At 31.0% G+C, this 12820-nt stretch overlaps 1 protein-coding gene across 1 annotated transcript; it reads left to right on the top strand.

Moving 5' to 3' along the window:
- The first annotated feature begins 11596 nt into the window (after positions 1-11596).
- LOC131642933 (uncharacterized) lies at positions 11597-12524 on the top strand. The gene is made up of 2 exons (XM_058913096.1): positions 11597-11743; positions 11820-12524. The coding sequence occupies exons 1-2, from the start codon at positions 11653-11655 to the stop codon at positions 12125-12127; spliced, it is 399 nt and encodes a 132-aa protein (XP_058769079.1). The 5' UTR covers positions 11597-11652; the 3' UTR covers positions 12128-12524.
- Positions 12525-12820: the final 296 nt, after the last annotated feature.

Below are 12820 nucleotides of genomic sequence, written 5' to 3'. Positions count from 1 at the left end.
CAAGACAATCTCAACCATAACCTCGTGAAAAGTTTATTCAAACCACAACTCAGTCGATTTGAAAAAAAGCATAAGATCTTTTCAAAAGTTAATTCAAAAACAGACATAACAAATGGATCAAAATTAGGGATACAATTAGCTTGAGCACGTTAAGGGCTACATTGTGGTATTAAATTTCACTTGATTCGAAGCTTCTAACTACCTGAATGAATGAACTAAGGTGAAAAGCTTTTGAAAATGGAGTTGTTATGAGCAATTGGAGGCGCCTCGAAACTTGATTCAAGTTGCTTTAGCTTCACTAAAGATCAGGAAAGAGGATAGGAGCAAGAAATTGGTTTGAAAAGGCTTCAAAAGGTGATTTTGAATTCTCAGAATTTCAAGCTTTAGTGAAAGTTGAGCAGGGTGTCTTTGGCTCTGAAAACTTGCAAAATGAAGAGGGGGAGGTACTTATTTATAAGAGGAATGAAATGGAATGCTGAGATGTGGTGAATGATAAGAATTTGATTGAAATCGTGTGCGCCCTTGAATCATGAAAAATGTGACTTACAAAGGTGTCAAAACTCACTCCTTTCTTGCGTTTTGAGTGCTAAACTTCTTATAGAAGGTGGCTAATCACATTTAGACACACTAATGATCTTTAATTTGGATTAACAAATGAATTCAAATGATTTCAAAATCTGATCATGGCATGATTTTGAGTTTCATGAATCCTTATTCAAAAATGCATAATTCACAATGTGTGAGGCTCTAGGACATGATTCCTTTTGCAATTGAAAGGCCTTCCACAAGCTTCACAATGTGCTAAGAAAGTTTCCATTTGAAAATTTGAGTCAAAAGTTATGGGACATTGAAAATGGCAAAAACAACTGCTCCAACACTTAGAAAAAGATTCTAAGTCCAAAATTCCTAAACATGGCTTGTAATGTTTCAATGAATTACATGCCCTTCCAAGAAAAATTAGCTTTTGATCCTTGAATAGAACTTGTAGACAACATCAAGAAGATTTCATAGAAAAAAGAAGCACTGAAATTTTTTGAAATTTGAGCAAGTTATGATCTTGACAAAATGGGCAAAAATCACTTGGATTTTCAAAATGACCTATAATGTTTCCACATCTTTGATGACTTTTTAAGAAAAATTAGCTCTTGAATTGTAATGAAAAGTTGTTGGGGATATCAAGGAGAGTTATTTTTAAAAAGAGACACTAAAAAATGTTGAAAATTGAGAGAGTTATACTCCTATGATCATGGTATTAACAACTTGCCAAATCAGGTCAAACCACTTAAATCAACTTTGAATCCCTTGAACTTCGCTTGCAATCTAAGGCATGGTGAAGCATATAAGACCTTGAAATGATGTTATCTTGAAGCAAACTTGATCATGATGCTCATAGATTGATGAAACTTGTTGAAGAAGGCATGGAAATAAACACATGAACCTATGGAGTTCCTTGATGAATCACACCATAATATCTTGAGACAAACTTGATCAAATGAAGCCAAGAGATAGTCCAATCATAACACATTGAAGATATAAGCGTTTCTTTGGATTTCAAGCCTTAGAGTTTCAATGAATGGTTAGTTTAATGAGGGTAGATCCTCAAAATCCTAGTTTAGAAGATGAGGTGAGTGTACTTAGCTCAACATATACAATGAACAAAATATAAAGAGAAACAAAATAACTTTTTGGATTTTGGTTAGAGATTATTAAAGCATAAAACCTATATGCACAAGATACACAAATGGGTGCTTAGTGATCTCTCAAAGACAACCTTAAAGAAGGAAGAGGAAGTCGAGGTTAATAAGCTAGGAAAAATTGTGATCTTGATGTATTGCAACAATGTAAGATGATGGGGGATCTTAGGGTTAAAAATTAGGGTATGACACCAGGAAAGATTTTTGCTCAATGAATTAGTCCCAAATCTCGATGATGTTGGTCTAGAGGAAAATTATGGTCTTATGTCCTATTTAAATGTGCTTCTATGCTCTTATCATGTAACTCATCGCTTTATTTATATATGAATTAGCTTCTACCTATTTGGATTTTTCTTTTGCATTTTTTTGTTTCCCTGCTTTTTTATAACTCCAAAGGGGGGACGTTTGCTCTCTAGGGGAGTATACTTCAATATGTTTCTTCTTAACCTCTCTTATAAGTAGCCTCCATAAGAGATTCTTTGTCATCATCAGAAAAGGGGGTGAATATAGGTCTATGTGCTTAACATGTATAATATGTTTTGATTATGACAAGAGGAATACAACAAAACTATCATGAGCATCATCAAGGAAGAAAAAGATTGAAATAAATCAAAAAGCGAGACAGTTCATATATTTGGTGTAAGAAAATCAATTGCTAAGAATAAATCAAAGGAACTAAAGCTTATGCAAGCTCTCATGCAATCATGTGCTTTGACTTTTATTTTATCTAATTTGGATCATTAGTGTGTAACTAAGAAAGACTTGATGTTAAAGTACTAAGAAAATGTACAATCTTGCTTAAATGATTTTTAAAACTCCATCTATTTTTAAAATTCTTTTAAAATTTATTTTGGCTAATGTCTAATCGATTATGATATTGCTTAATTGAATATATAGCAATAATTTGGCCTATAATCGATTATGAGACAAAAATTGCTTAATAATAGATTAAGTAAATTATCCAATCAATTATAGAACATATCCAACAAATTTTTCCTTTTTATCTAGGCATTATTGACTAGAACGGCCTTATAATAGAATATAAAGTTTTCTAATTGATTAGAGCAACATTCTAATCAATTAGAGACTGCAAGGATTATCTAATATATTAGAACATCATTTTAATCTATTAGAGACCAGATCCAACCAAAAACTCTTTCCTTGTTAAGCCAATTTTTTCTCAAGTATAAACGAGTCTTTTGTTCACTTCCAAAGCACAAAAATATGATGTACTACTCACCTCTCTCTCTCTCTCTCTCTCTCTCTCTCTCTCCATATTAACAATCTTTATTCATTATATATTGTTTTAGATTTGAGAGAATGAAATGATTAAATTAAGAATCGTGTAATTCAGTTGTTGTGTTGAAATCATATTTCAAGAGCATAATTTTCTTGTATCTCTATATTTGACTTTGAAGTTGCAAAATAAGGCTAGTAAAAATTTTGGTATAAGGAAGGTTGTTGGGTTGATCCTAATGTTAAAGCTCAAGGTGTTTTTAGTGAAAATCTCAGGGGGAATCTCTTGGGGACTGGATTAGGCTGCATTGTTTAATGAGGAACCAATATAAATTCTAGTGTGGTCTTTTTCTGTATCTCTTTATTTTACACTGCTTAATCTTTTCTTCAACTCACTTTTTAAAATTAATCGTTTGAAAATATTTTAAAATCAAATAACATAATTCCCCTCCCTTTTGGGTATGAAGTAACTTGGTCAACAATAATAACAATATCAAGATGAATAACAATAACCCACATAGGTTATTTGCCTAGTTCAACCTAAAAAAAATCTCCTATACTATATCCACTTTGTCACCTATATCTTTTCTTCTCTCAATACATGAATCTCACAATATTAAGATATTTAAAAGTATTTTCTTGAACCTTAGATTACAACCAAAGATCGCCAAATTCGTAGAATTTGAGATTCCGAAGAATTCTTTATGTTTATCTAATTTTATCTCTCTCTCTCTCTCCCTCTCTCTCTCACACACTCACAACAAAATATAATGCTTAAACATGACACATGCATCGAGGCATGTGTCTCGCTTGTCTCCAGCACCTGCCTCACGGATAAGGAAATTTCAAAATTCTACTACTTTTTAATTTTTTACCCACCCCACACATCGATCTAATTGTGCTCCTTGCTAGCAAGGTAGTGGCGAATTCCATAAATTGTACACTTCACGTGAATGATCAAAATTTGCATTCAAAAATAGATTAATGAGAAGATGCAAAAAGAGTTTAGATAGAATATTAGTAAAGAATTAATACCTACTCAAAACCCTAAGAAAAGTAACAATTGAAAAGAAAGTAATAAACTTGTTAGTAGGTAGGATGGAGGTTTTGGGAAGTAATACTTTTATTCAAAAAGATATAAATTGTCAATAACTAAGAAAAACAAAGAAATGTAGATCAAAAGAAATTATTGCTAAGAATAGAAATAGGTTTTGTTTAGATGAAAGAAACACTTGCATATAAAGAATTAGGCAAAATGCGCTTTTTGGTCCTTTATGTTAACCTCGGGGTTCATTTTGGTCCCTTAACTTCAAAAAGTGTCATATTAGTTCTTTAACTCTTCAAAAGGTGTCATTTTAGCCCTTTTTGTCATATTAGCGACTGATTTAGCGACCAATTTTTGAGTTTTTCCGTCGCTAATGTGACAAAAAGGACTAAAATGACACCTTTTGAAGAGTTAAGGGACCAATATGATACTTTTTGAAGTTAAGGGACCAAAATGAACCCCGAGGTTAACATAAGGGACCAAAAAGAGTATTTTGCCAAAGAATTACATCGTACATTCTATTCAAGTTAAAGATACATCAAGTACTTCATACTGGAATAGAAAATGATGGTAGGTTGAAGATGACCGCAGTAGAATATATATTAGTACAATGATGGAAATCGTCGATGATTAGAGGGGATACATGTGGATGCAATGTTAACACTTCAATGCCTAAGTCAATTAATTAGAGAGGTAGAAGTTGTAAGTATGTGCAAAAATGAATACCAGAGTGTGATTCAAAATCATGCTTATATAGAGGTGACAATTATAAACGTTGCAAATTGATCTGACGTGAGATGCAAAAAATTGTTGAATGATTATCAACTGTTGAGATGAAAATGAGGTCCTGCTTTAGTATGGCGCTTTGGTGCGGAGGTTTACATACTTGCCAAATGAATGAGCACATTGATTAAATTGAGTTGGAAATTAGATCGGTTTTATTTGACTTTTGACTATTCAAAAACACTCCGTCTTGCCTGTATATTACATCCTCTATTTTATTTCTTTTTCATTTTATAATAAATTGTTTTTAGCGAGATTTCATTTTCAAGAACAGGTTTATTTTTAGTCAAAAAGAGAACAAGTTTACTTCAAAATGTCAACAACTTAAGTTAAATTTGAAAAACTAATACGTGTACTCATTATTACAAAATCCAATTCAAATCATCATTAGGAAAATTAAAGTGATGTATATATACGTTCGTATGATAGGATGAAGTACTGTCATCCAATTATCCTACTTGAATTTTTTAAATTATCTTACTTATGAATCTTCAATTATTTCCATTTTTATAGTTTGTTCTTTGTTATTATTATTAATATAGAAATCATCATGCTTAATTTTTTGGAAATACTATCATGATTATTTTAGGCCATGCACAAATAATATACCAATCCAATAAAAACCAAAAACTAAAACTCCACTACAAGACAGACACTTTATGGTTCCAATATTATTTCTTCAAAAATTCTTTATAATTGCTTTGACCTTAAAGTTTGTATAATTGAACGGCGTATGTGGGTCATGTCCTCCAATCTTATAACATCATCATGACTTGATTTTCTTCGTTAGATTTAAGATATATGATTGTAACATTTTATATATTTTTAGAGGAAAGTACTTGAGTGTCTTGCTGTTTTAATTATGTAAAGTTACTCCATCATAGTTGAATGATGGATATCCCTTCATTATATTTGAATGACAATGTGGCCTATATCTATTATAGTGGACCACAGAATGGTATTGAAAACACTAATATGGGGAGGAGACTCACTACAACATATTTACATATTTTATGTTTAGTAATTCTCATTTGGAAAATTTGAATTTCGCTTTAGGAATAATTAATTTAAAAGATTAATTTCACCGTTTACATGTGAATGTTGGAGTTAACAGCAGAAAGACTCTATTGATGTACAAGAAAGAGCGAGGGAGCAGGGAGGGAGAGAGAGCATAACTATCTTGTAACTAATTTTTTTTCAATCTTAAATTATGAAATCTGTTACAAATGAAACTCACTTTTGGTTTATATACACTAATAACCAAATGAAATAAAACTCAAATGCAAAACCAAATTAAATTGAAACAAAAATACTTAAATGTGAATTACGTTTCAACACCATCCCTTAATTTATATACAAGACAAAAATCAACAACACCGATTTGATCTCTCAAATTGATGAAGTGTTCAGTTTTGATTGCTTTGGTCAGTAGATCAACAATTTGCTTCTGAGTGCTATAGTGAATAACTTCAAGCATTCCATTCTGAACTTGATTGCGCAGAGAATGAAACTTTGTATCAATGTGCTTGCTTCTCCCATGCAGTACTAGGTTCTTGATATGACTTATAGCATATTTGTTGTCTATCATCAACTTGAATGGTTTGCTCACTTTGAACTTCAGTTTTTGCAGCAAATTCATCAGCCAAACCGTTTGATAAGCAGACACTGCACCAACTGTGTACTCTGCTTCATAGGTTGACAATGCAACCATGGGTTTCTTCTTAGAACACCATGGGTCAGTAGATCAACAATTTGCTTCTGAGTGCTATAGTGAATAACTTCAAGCATTCCATTCTGAACTTGATTGCGCAGAGAATGAAACTTTGTATCAATGTGCTTGCTTCTCCCATGCAGTACTAGGTTCTTGATATGACTTATAGCATATTTGTTGTCTATCATCAACTTGAATGGTTTGCTCACTTTGAACTTCAGTTTTTGCAGCAAATTCATCAGCCAAACCGTTTGATAAGCAGACACTGCACCAACTGTGTACTCTGCTTCATAGGTTGACAATGCAACCATGGGTTTCTTCTTAGAACACCAATAAATGAGACCACCTAGATACATAAATGTGTATCATGTAGTACTGCTTATGTCAACTTTGTCACCACATCAGTCAGAGTCTGAATAGCATATCAACTCAGTATCCTCTAACACTCTAGATGGAAACATAATTCCATACCCCAGAGTCCTTTTTACGTACTTGAGAATCCTGATTGCAGCTTAGTAATGTGACCACTTTGATTTACTCATAAACCTACTTACCATTCTAATTGCATAACATATGTTAGGCCTGGTGTTATACAGATATCTCTGAGATCCAACTAACTGTTTGAAGGTTGTAGCATATATATCTTCACCATCAAGATAAGGGTCCAATTTATGGTTTGGTTATGCAGGTGTGACTGTAGATTTCCAATTCATCTGATCAAATATCTTCACCAGCTCAAGCTCATACTTCAGTTGTGCACAACGATTCCCTTTTTAGAGCGTAAAATCTCCATCCCTAAAAAATATACCATACTTCCCAAGTTAGTCATATCAAAAGCATTCATCAGCATCTTCTTGAACTTGTTTGTCTCCAAAATATAGCTCCCTGTCAGAAGTATGTCATATACATAAAGACACACCAAAATCAGATTGCTATTAGAGGTATGTTGCACATACACACTGTACTCCATCTCACATTATTTGAATCTTTGATTCTTGAAAAATGAATAAATTTCTAGATTCCAAGCCCTTGGAATTTGTTTAAGATCATACAAAGTTTTACGCAGCTTGTACACCATCATTTCTTTGTTCTTTATCACAAATCCAAGAAGTTGTAACACATAAACTTCTTCTTGCAATGGACCATTCAAAAATGGTGACTTTACATCTAAAAGTATCAGACGCCAATTCCTACTGGAAGCTATAGCCATCACCAGTCTAATTATTTTATGTGTAGCTATAGGTGCAAACACTTCAAAGTAGTATAAACCAGATTGTGAGACACTACAATGCTACCTCTAGAGTTTCAATGGATAAGCAATAATAGTCATGGACACCTACGAGAAAATGAACAAGTACATGTTAAACATAAGACTCCAGCAAAGGTCTAAATTCGCTGAAAGTATTGGAATCAATGCCCGTAAAACCTATAACAACTTATTGAAAAAGGCTGAAAAAGTTCATACAATGCGAAGTAAAGCTGGCTATCAATAAGACAATTAACGAAAGAGTGTTTGAGAAGGAAGCAACAAGTATAAGGGGATACAAAGAAACCAAACACGGAAACAAAAAGAGTCGGCAGCAAAGCCAAGAAATATTCACGGTCCTACCAATAGGCCAAAAGAGCATTGCCTCCCAATACAGAGATTACACGTCATTGAACGTATCATTTTGCAAGAATGCATTAACTCAGAGTTTAGATAAGAACAAGTTGAAACATCAAAATCACTCTAAGAACGTCCAGGAATGGATGAATCTTGATATTGTCACTTCCACATGTGTAACGTCCATGACACAAAATGACACAAAAGAATACGTACAATTGGAGGATGTTGTCGAATATTTAATGAAGAAGGGAAAGTTGTCGAGATTTCTCCCCAAAACAAAATCAAATTTAACAAAAAGAGGCAGGAAGACAAAAAGTTAATGAGAAGGGGTGACATAGTCCAAGTGACTAAAAAATAGAGATATTCCAACCATTGAGAAGAAACCAAATTACTAGTTGCAAACACCGTCACAGGGAGGACATTCAGCGAATTAGAAAGACTAATCATATTAACGAACATTGATGAGGAGCCACAATAATTATGGGAGAAACTCCCTTTCAACATCAAGGCAGACGCAATGTATGTAAATGAGAAAAAATTTAGAAGTGGCCAACTAAATGAGATCCCGCATAAAAAAATCCCACTGGCCATGACTATGGTAGTTTTAAGAGGGTTGCCTCATAAAATTTTTAATATATTAAATTAGACTAAAATACTTAACAAGAGATTGAAGAGTAGCTTATAAACGAAGATGAAAATATAGATTTTAATCCAAAGATGAGGGATTATGTAATTTATTCATCTTTTAGGAGAGGAAAGTGCGGTTTTTTCTAATATGTTTTGTCGAAGAAGTGATATGAATGTAAATTTTTTCATCTTTAAGGGGTATGTGATTGCATGAGTGTGAGTTCAAAACCGCAACATCCTACTTATTCATTTTTAAAGGGTAGGTAAAACTCTAGCAACTAGACTACTAAACCCTAAAAAAATATGAGGAGAAGATAATGTAAGACGGATATCTCTCATGAGAGGGAGAGGAGTGTGTATTTTAACACAAAACTGAAGGATAGTGTAATATGAGCAAAGTCGTCTCAAACTTTAGGAGGCCATGTATAGGTTAGTTATAGTTTACATATGACAATAAATAGTGGCCTTAGTTAATCAAAATTTAACTTGGCAAATAATTTATAAGGCCTTGTTTAACTATAAGTTAACCCTGGAAAATTTGAGGCCCTGTGGATAGTCCGCCCTGCACGTTCTCAAAGACTACCCTGAATATGAGTATCTATCTAAAAATAAAAATGTAATATATTTTGCATAAGAGTGGAGAAAAATGTATATTTTAACTCAACATGGAATGATAATTGTAATATAAATATCTCTCGGAAAGAAAAGTATAATTTTCTCTTAATATTTTAATTAATTTTTTTAATTAATTTTTTTTTCATTTTAACACGAGTGTTCCTTTTATAAAACAAACTTACTTAAAATAAGTGTATTTTTATTTTATCAGCACATCGTTAATTAGTTTTACTTTTGAATATATACACATTCAATGATAATAGGGTTTCCCACAAACTATCAATACACATATTTTTCAAAAATAATCTACGAATACTATGAAGTATGAATACCTCCTAACATCACTTCCGAAACAACTCTTGCAAAATACTAAGAACTCTTACTATGTGCAGTTATACAAAACATCATCAAATTTCTAAATGAAATCTTTTAAGAAAGAGAAAAGTTCTTAGTAACAATGAATATTTATCATTTAGGTTTTAAACTTTATCATTGTATTTTGAACCTCAATCGTTTTATCTTTTCTTCAGAGTTAAATCTTTGTATTCTTTCACAAATCCATATTCTTTAACCAGGAGTGTTGAATATATTTTTTAATAGTTGAATGCTTGTAATGGATTGTTGAATGAGGTATTGAAAGTGACATAGATTAATTTGTGTTGAAAACATTCAACACGTTGAATGAGAAATATGTCGGGACCACTTATAATACTTTGCAAAAGTTTATTGGTTGTTGTGATTGTTTATATTTTTATCCTACTTTAATTATTTAGAATCAATTATTTTATAGAAAGTTAATTTTTTATTTTTTTTTATTTTCACCAAAATTCATTATTTTTTGTGTGACTATAAATAGTTCTTTGGTTCATTTGATTTGAACAAAGAAAAAAAAATCTTTTTTTTCTGGACCAGGTTTCAGTGACTTTGCAATAGTATAACTTTGGTAACTTTAGGCAAAAACAAATTCCATCACATTAATATAATATATATTAATTATTTATTAATGTAATATATCAACTAAAGTTACAAAGTCATGGTAACAGTAAAGTTACCCAAGCCATTCCCAATTTTTCTATTTAGCCTCCAATAAATTATTGTTTGTGAGTTGAGTCTATTGTACTAATTAAGTTATGTGTTTCATTTTAGGTGTGTTATGTGTTTAGTGTATTGTATTGTATTTTAATTTTTTTTTTAATTTTTTTTGTTTTAATAATGACTATCTCTATATTTCGTCTTTATTAGTTGCAAATAAAAAAATTAATTAAGAATATAAAATTAAAAGAAGAAAAAATTAAAATAAATTATTAAATTAGAAAAAAATTAAAATAAATATTTAAGTCTTAATTCTTTTAATTTAATTTCAATCGACAATTGTTACTAATATATAATCACAAAAACATAAAGAAAATAAAAATATGAAATAAATGTGGTGGGGTAGGGTGTTGAATTTGATTACACAAAAATTATTGTAGTGAGTAAAAGTTGAATGAGTGTTGAATTATTAGGTGAAAGAGAAAGAAGATAATATGGAGTGTAAAAAGTGAAAAAGGATGGTGTTGAATATGTAAACAATTGTAGATAGTCTTTAGGAACAATCAATAAGAAGTAAGAAAAATTTTAACTTTTTTTTAATTTTAATTTTTTTATTTAAATATATGGGTGATTGTGATTATGGAGAGAGAAAGTTTTATATTTATTTAATAATTAATTAAAATTTTGTGATTATTGTGTGTAAAAGAATTTTTTATGTATATGTCTATTAAAAAATATTTCCGGTCCTACAATGAATTATTCTTAAAAGGCTTGGCTTTACTGTGTCAAATTTGAGAATATTAGAGTAGAAACAATTGGTAGAAATAATGTAATTTTCTTATAATGCCAACGATCAATTTTTATTCCATTTAAGATATAATTATGAAAATAAATGAATATGTGAAATCATATTCTTAAAAAATATAGCATGTCATGGATATTTGGGATGATTTATATATTTTTTCTTGAAAAGAACTATTGCGATTCTTGAAATAACTAGAAGTATATTTTAGATTAAAGAAATTATCAAACATCTTTATCACATTTTAGAAACCTTCTTAACTCATTTTAAAGGCATGTCCCAATTTAACTCTTAAATGACTAAATAGATGGATGACTAATTGTCCTCGCAATTAGCCAAATATATATATATATATATATATATATATATATATATATATATATATATATATATATATATATATATATATATTATTCTTCTTTTATATATCTTGTGTGATGATAGCTATAAATAGCTTCTAACCTAGTTCATGTTTAACTACAATATACTCTTAGTTCTTCAATGACTAAAACTAACTATTTTATCTTCCTTTGTTGTGTACAAATTCTTATCATTATTGTTACAATTGAGTCGTCTAAAGATGAAAACCAATGTATGTATATAATTCGTAAGTGTCTTTACTTTCTTATTTTATCATTTATAATAAAAAATTATTTGTTATTTTGTAGTTGGTGCAATCGAAGAAACTAAAAGAAAAATTGGGATGATTGGTTGGGGAGGCTGGAAAGTCATGGGAAGAAGAGAAAATGATAATGGAGGAGAGAAAGAAGGTGAAAAGGGCGAAGAAGTGCAAGAAGAAGGTGAAAAAGAAGAAGGTGAAAGAGATGAAGAAAGTGAAGAAGAGAATGAAAATGAACAAAATCCTGGGGGTGCAGGAAGTTGGGGTTGGGGAGGCAACGCTAAAAATGGATATGGACAAAGTGGTGGGCGTGCGGGAAGTTGGGGATGGGGAGGTTTATTTGGCAGCAAAAATTGAAGGACACATTACTCATTACATCACACATTATCATTGTGATTGATTGTCTATAAATCTACGTGTTGTGGATATCTACACACTCTTAGCTCAAGAGAGATATTCTTCTCAAGACTGCACTAGTAGTTTAGAAAAATCAACCAACATTAAGGAGGGCTTTAATGAAAGATAAATGTGAACTGCAATTTTAGAAGAGTATTATATCTTGTATGTCTTCAAAAACATGAGAAGGTCATTAATATGATGAAGTAACTCACAATGAATCAAGTGATTCAAAGGGTGTTATGTGTAATGAAAATTTTCATTTGCATATTGACCTAATCATTAGATGCAATTAGGAAATTGTGTTTCAAGCTATTCAAAGTCTATATGCATATTAAAATAAATTATTTATGCTTAATGTCCTATCATGGTTGGAAGGGTCCCATACCTTGCTACATGTTTTTTGTTGTTGGAAGCTTATTGATTACTCTTGATTTTGTGTTTGTTTTTATAGAATCTAAATATTTATTAATTTTTAATTAGTTTTAGTTTTGAAATACGATAGCAAACTATGGAGGTTAAACTTAGGGAACTTTAGTATAATCTTCTACCTATAGTTTTCATGTATAATTTGTCGAGGTGTAGGAATTTTATGTAGAATATTATGAGTAGTTAAACTTTTTTATTATTAGGGATAAGTAGATTTTGGTGGAA

Source organism: Vicia villosa, unplaced genomic scaffold (genome assembly GCF_029867415.1).
Source record: "Vicia villosa cultivar HV-30 ecotype Madison, WI unplaced genomic scaffold, Vvil1.0 ctg.006139F_1_1, whole genome shotgun sequence".
NCBI classification, from domain to species: domain Eukaryota; kingdom Viridiplantae; phylum Streptophyta; class Magnoliopsida; order Fabales; family Fabaceae; genus Vicia; species Vicia villosa.
This window is presented reverse-complemented; position numbering and strand designations above follow the sequence as displayed.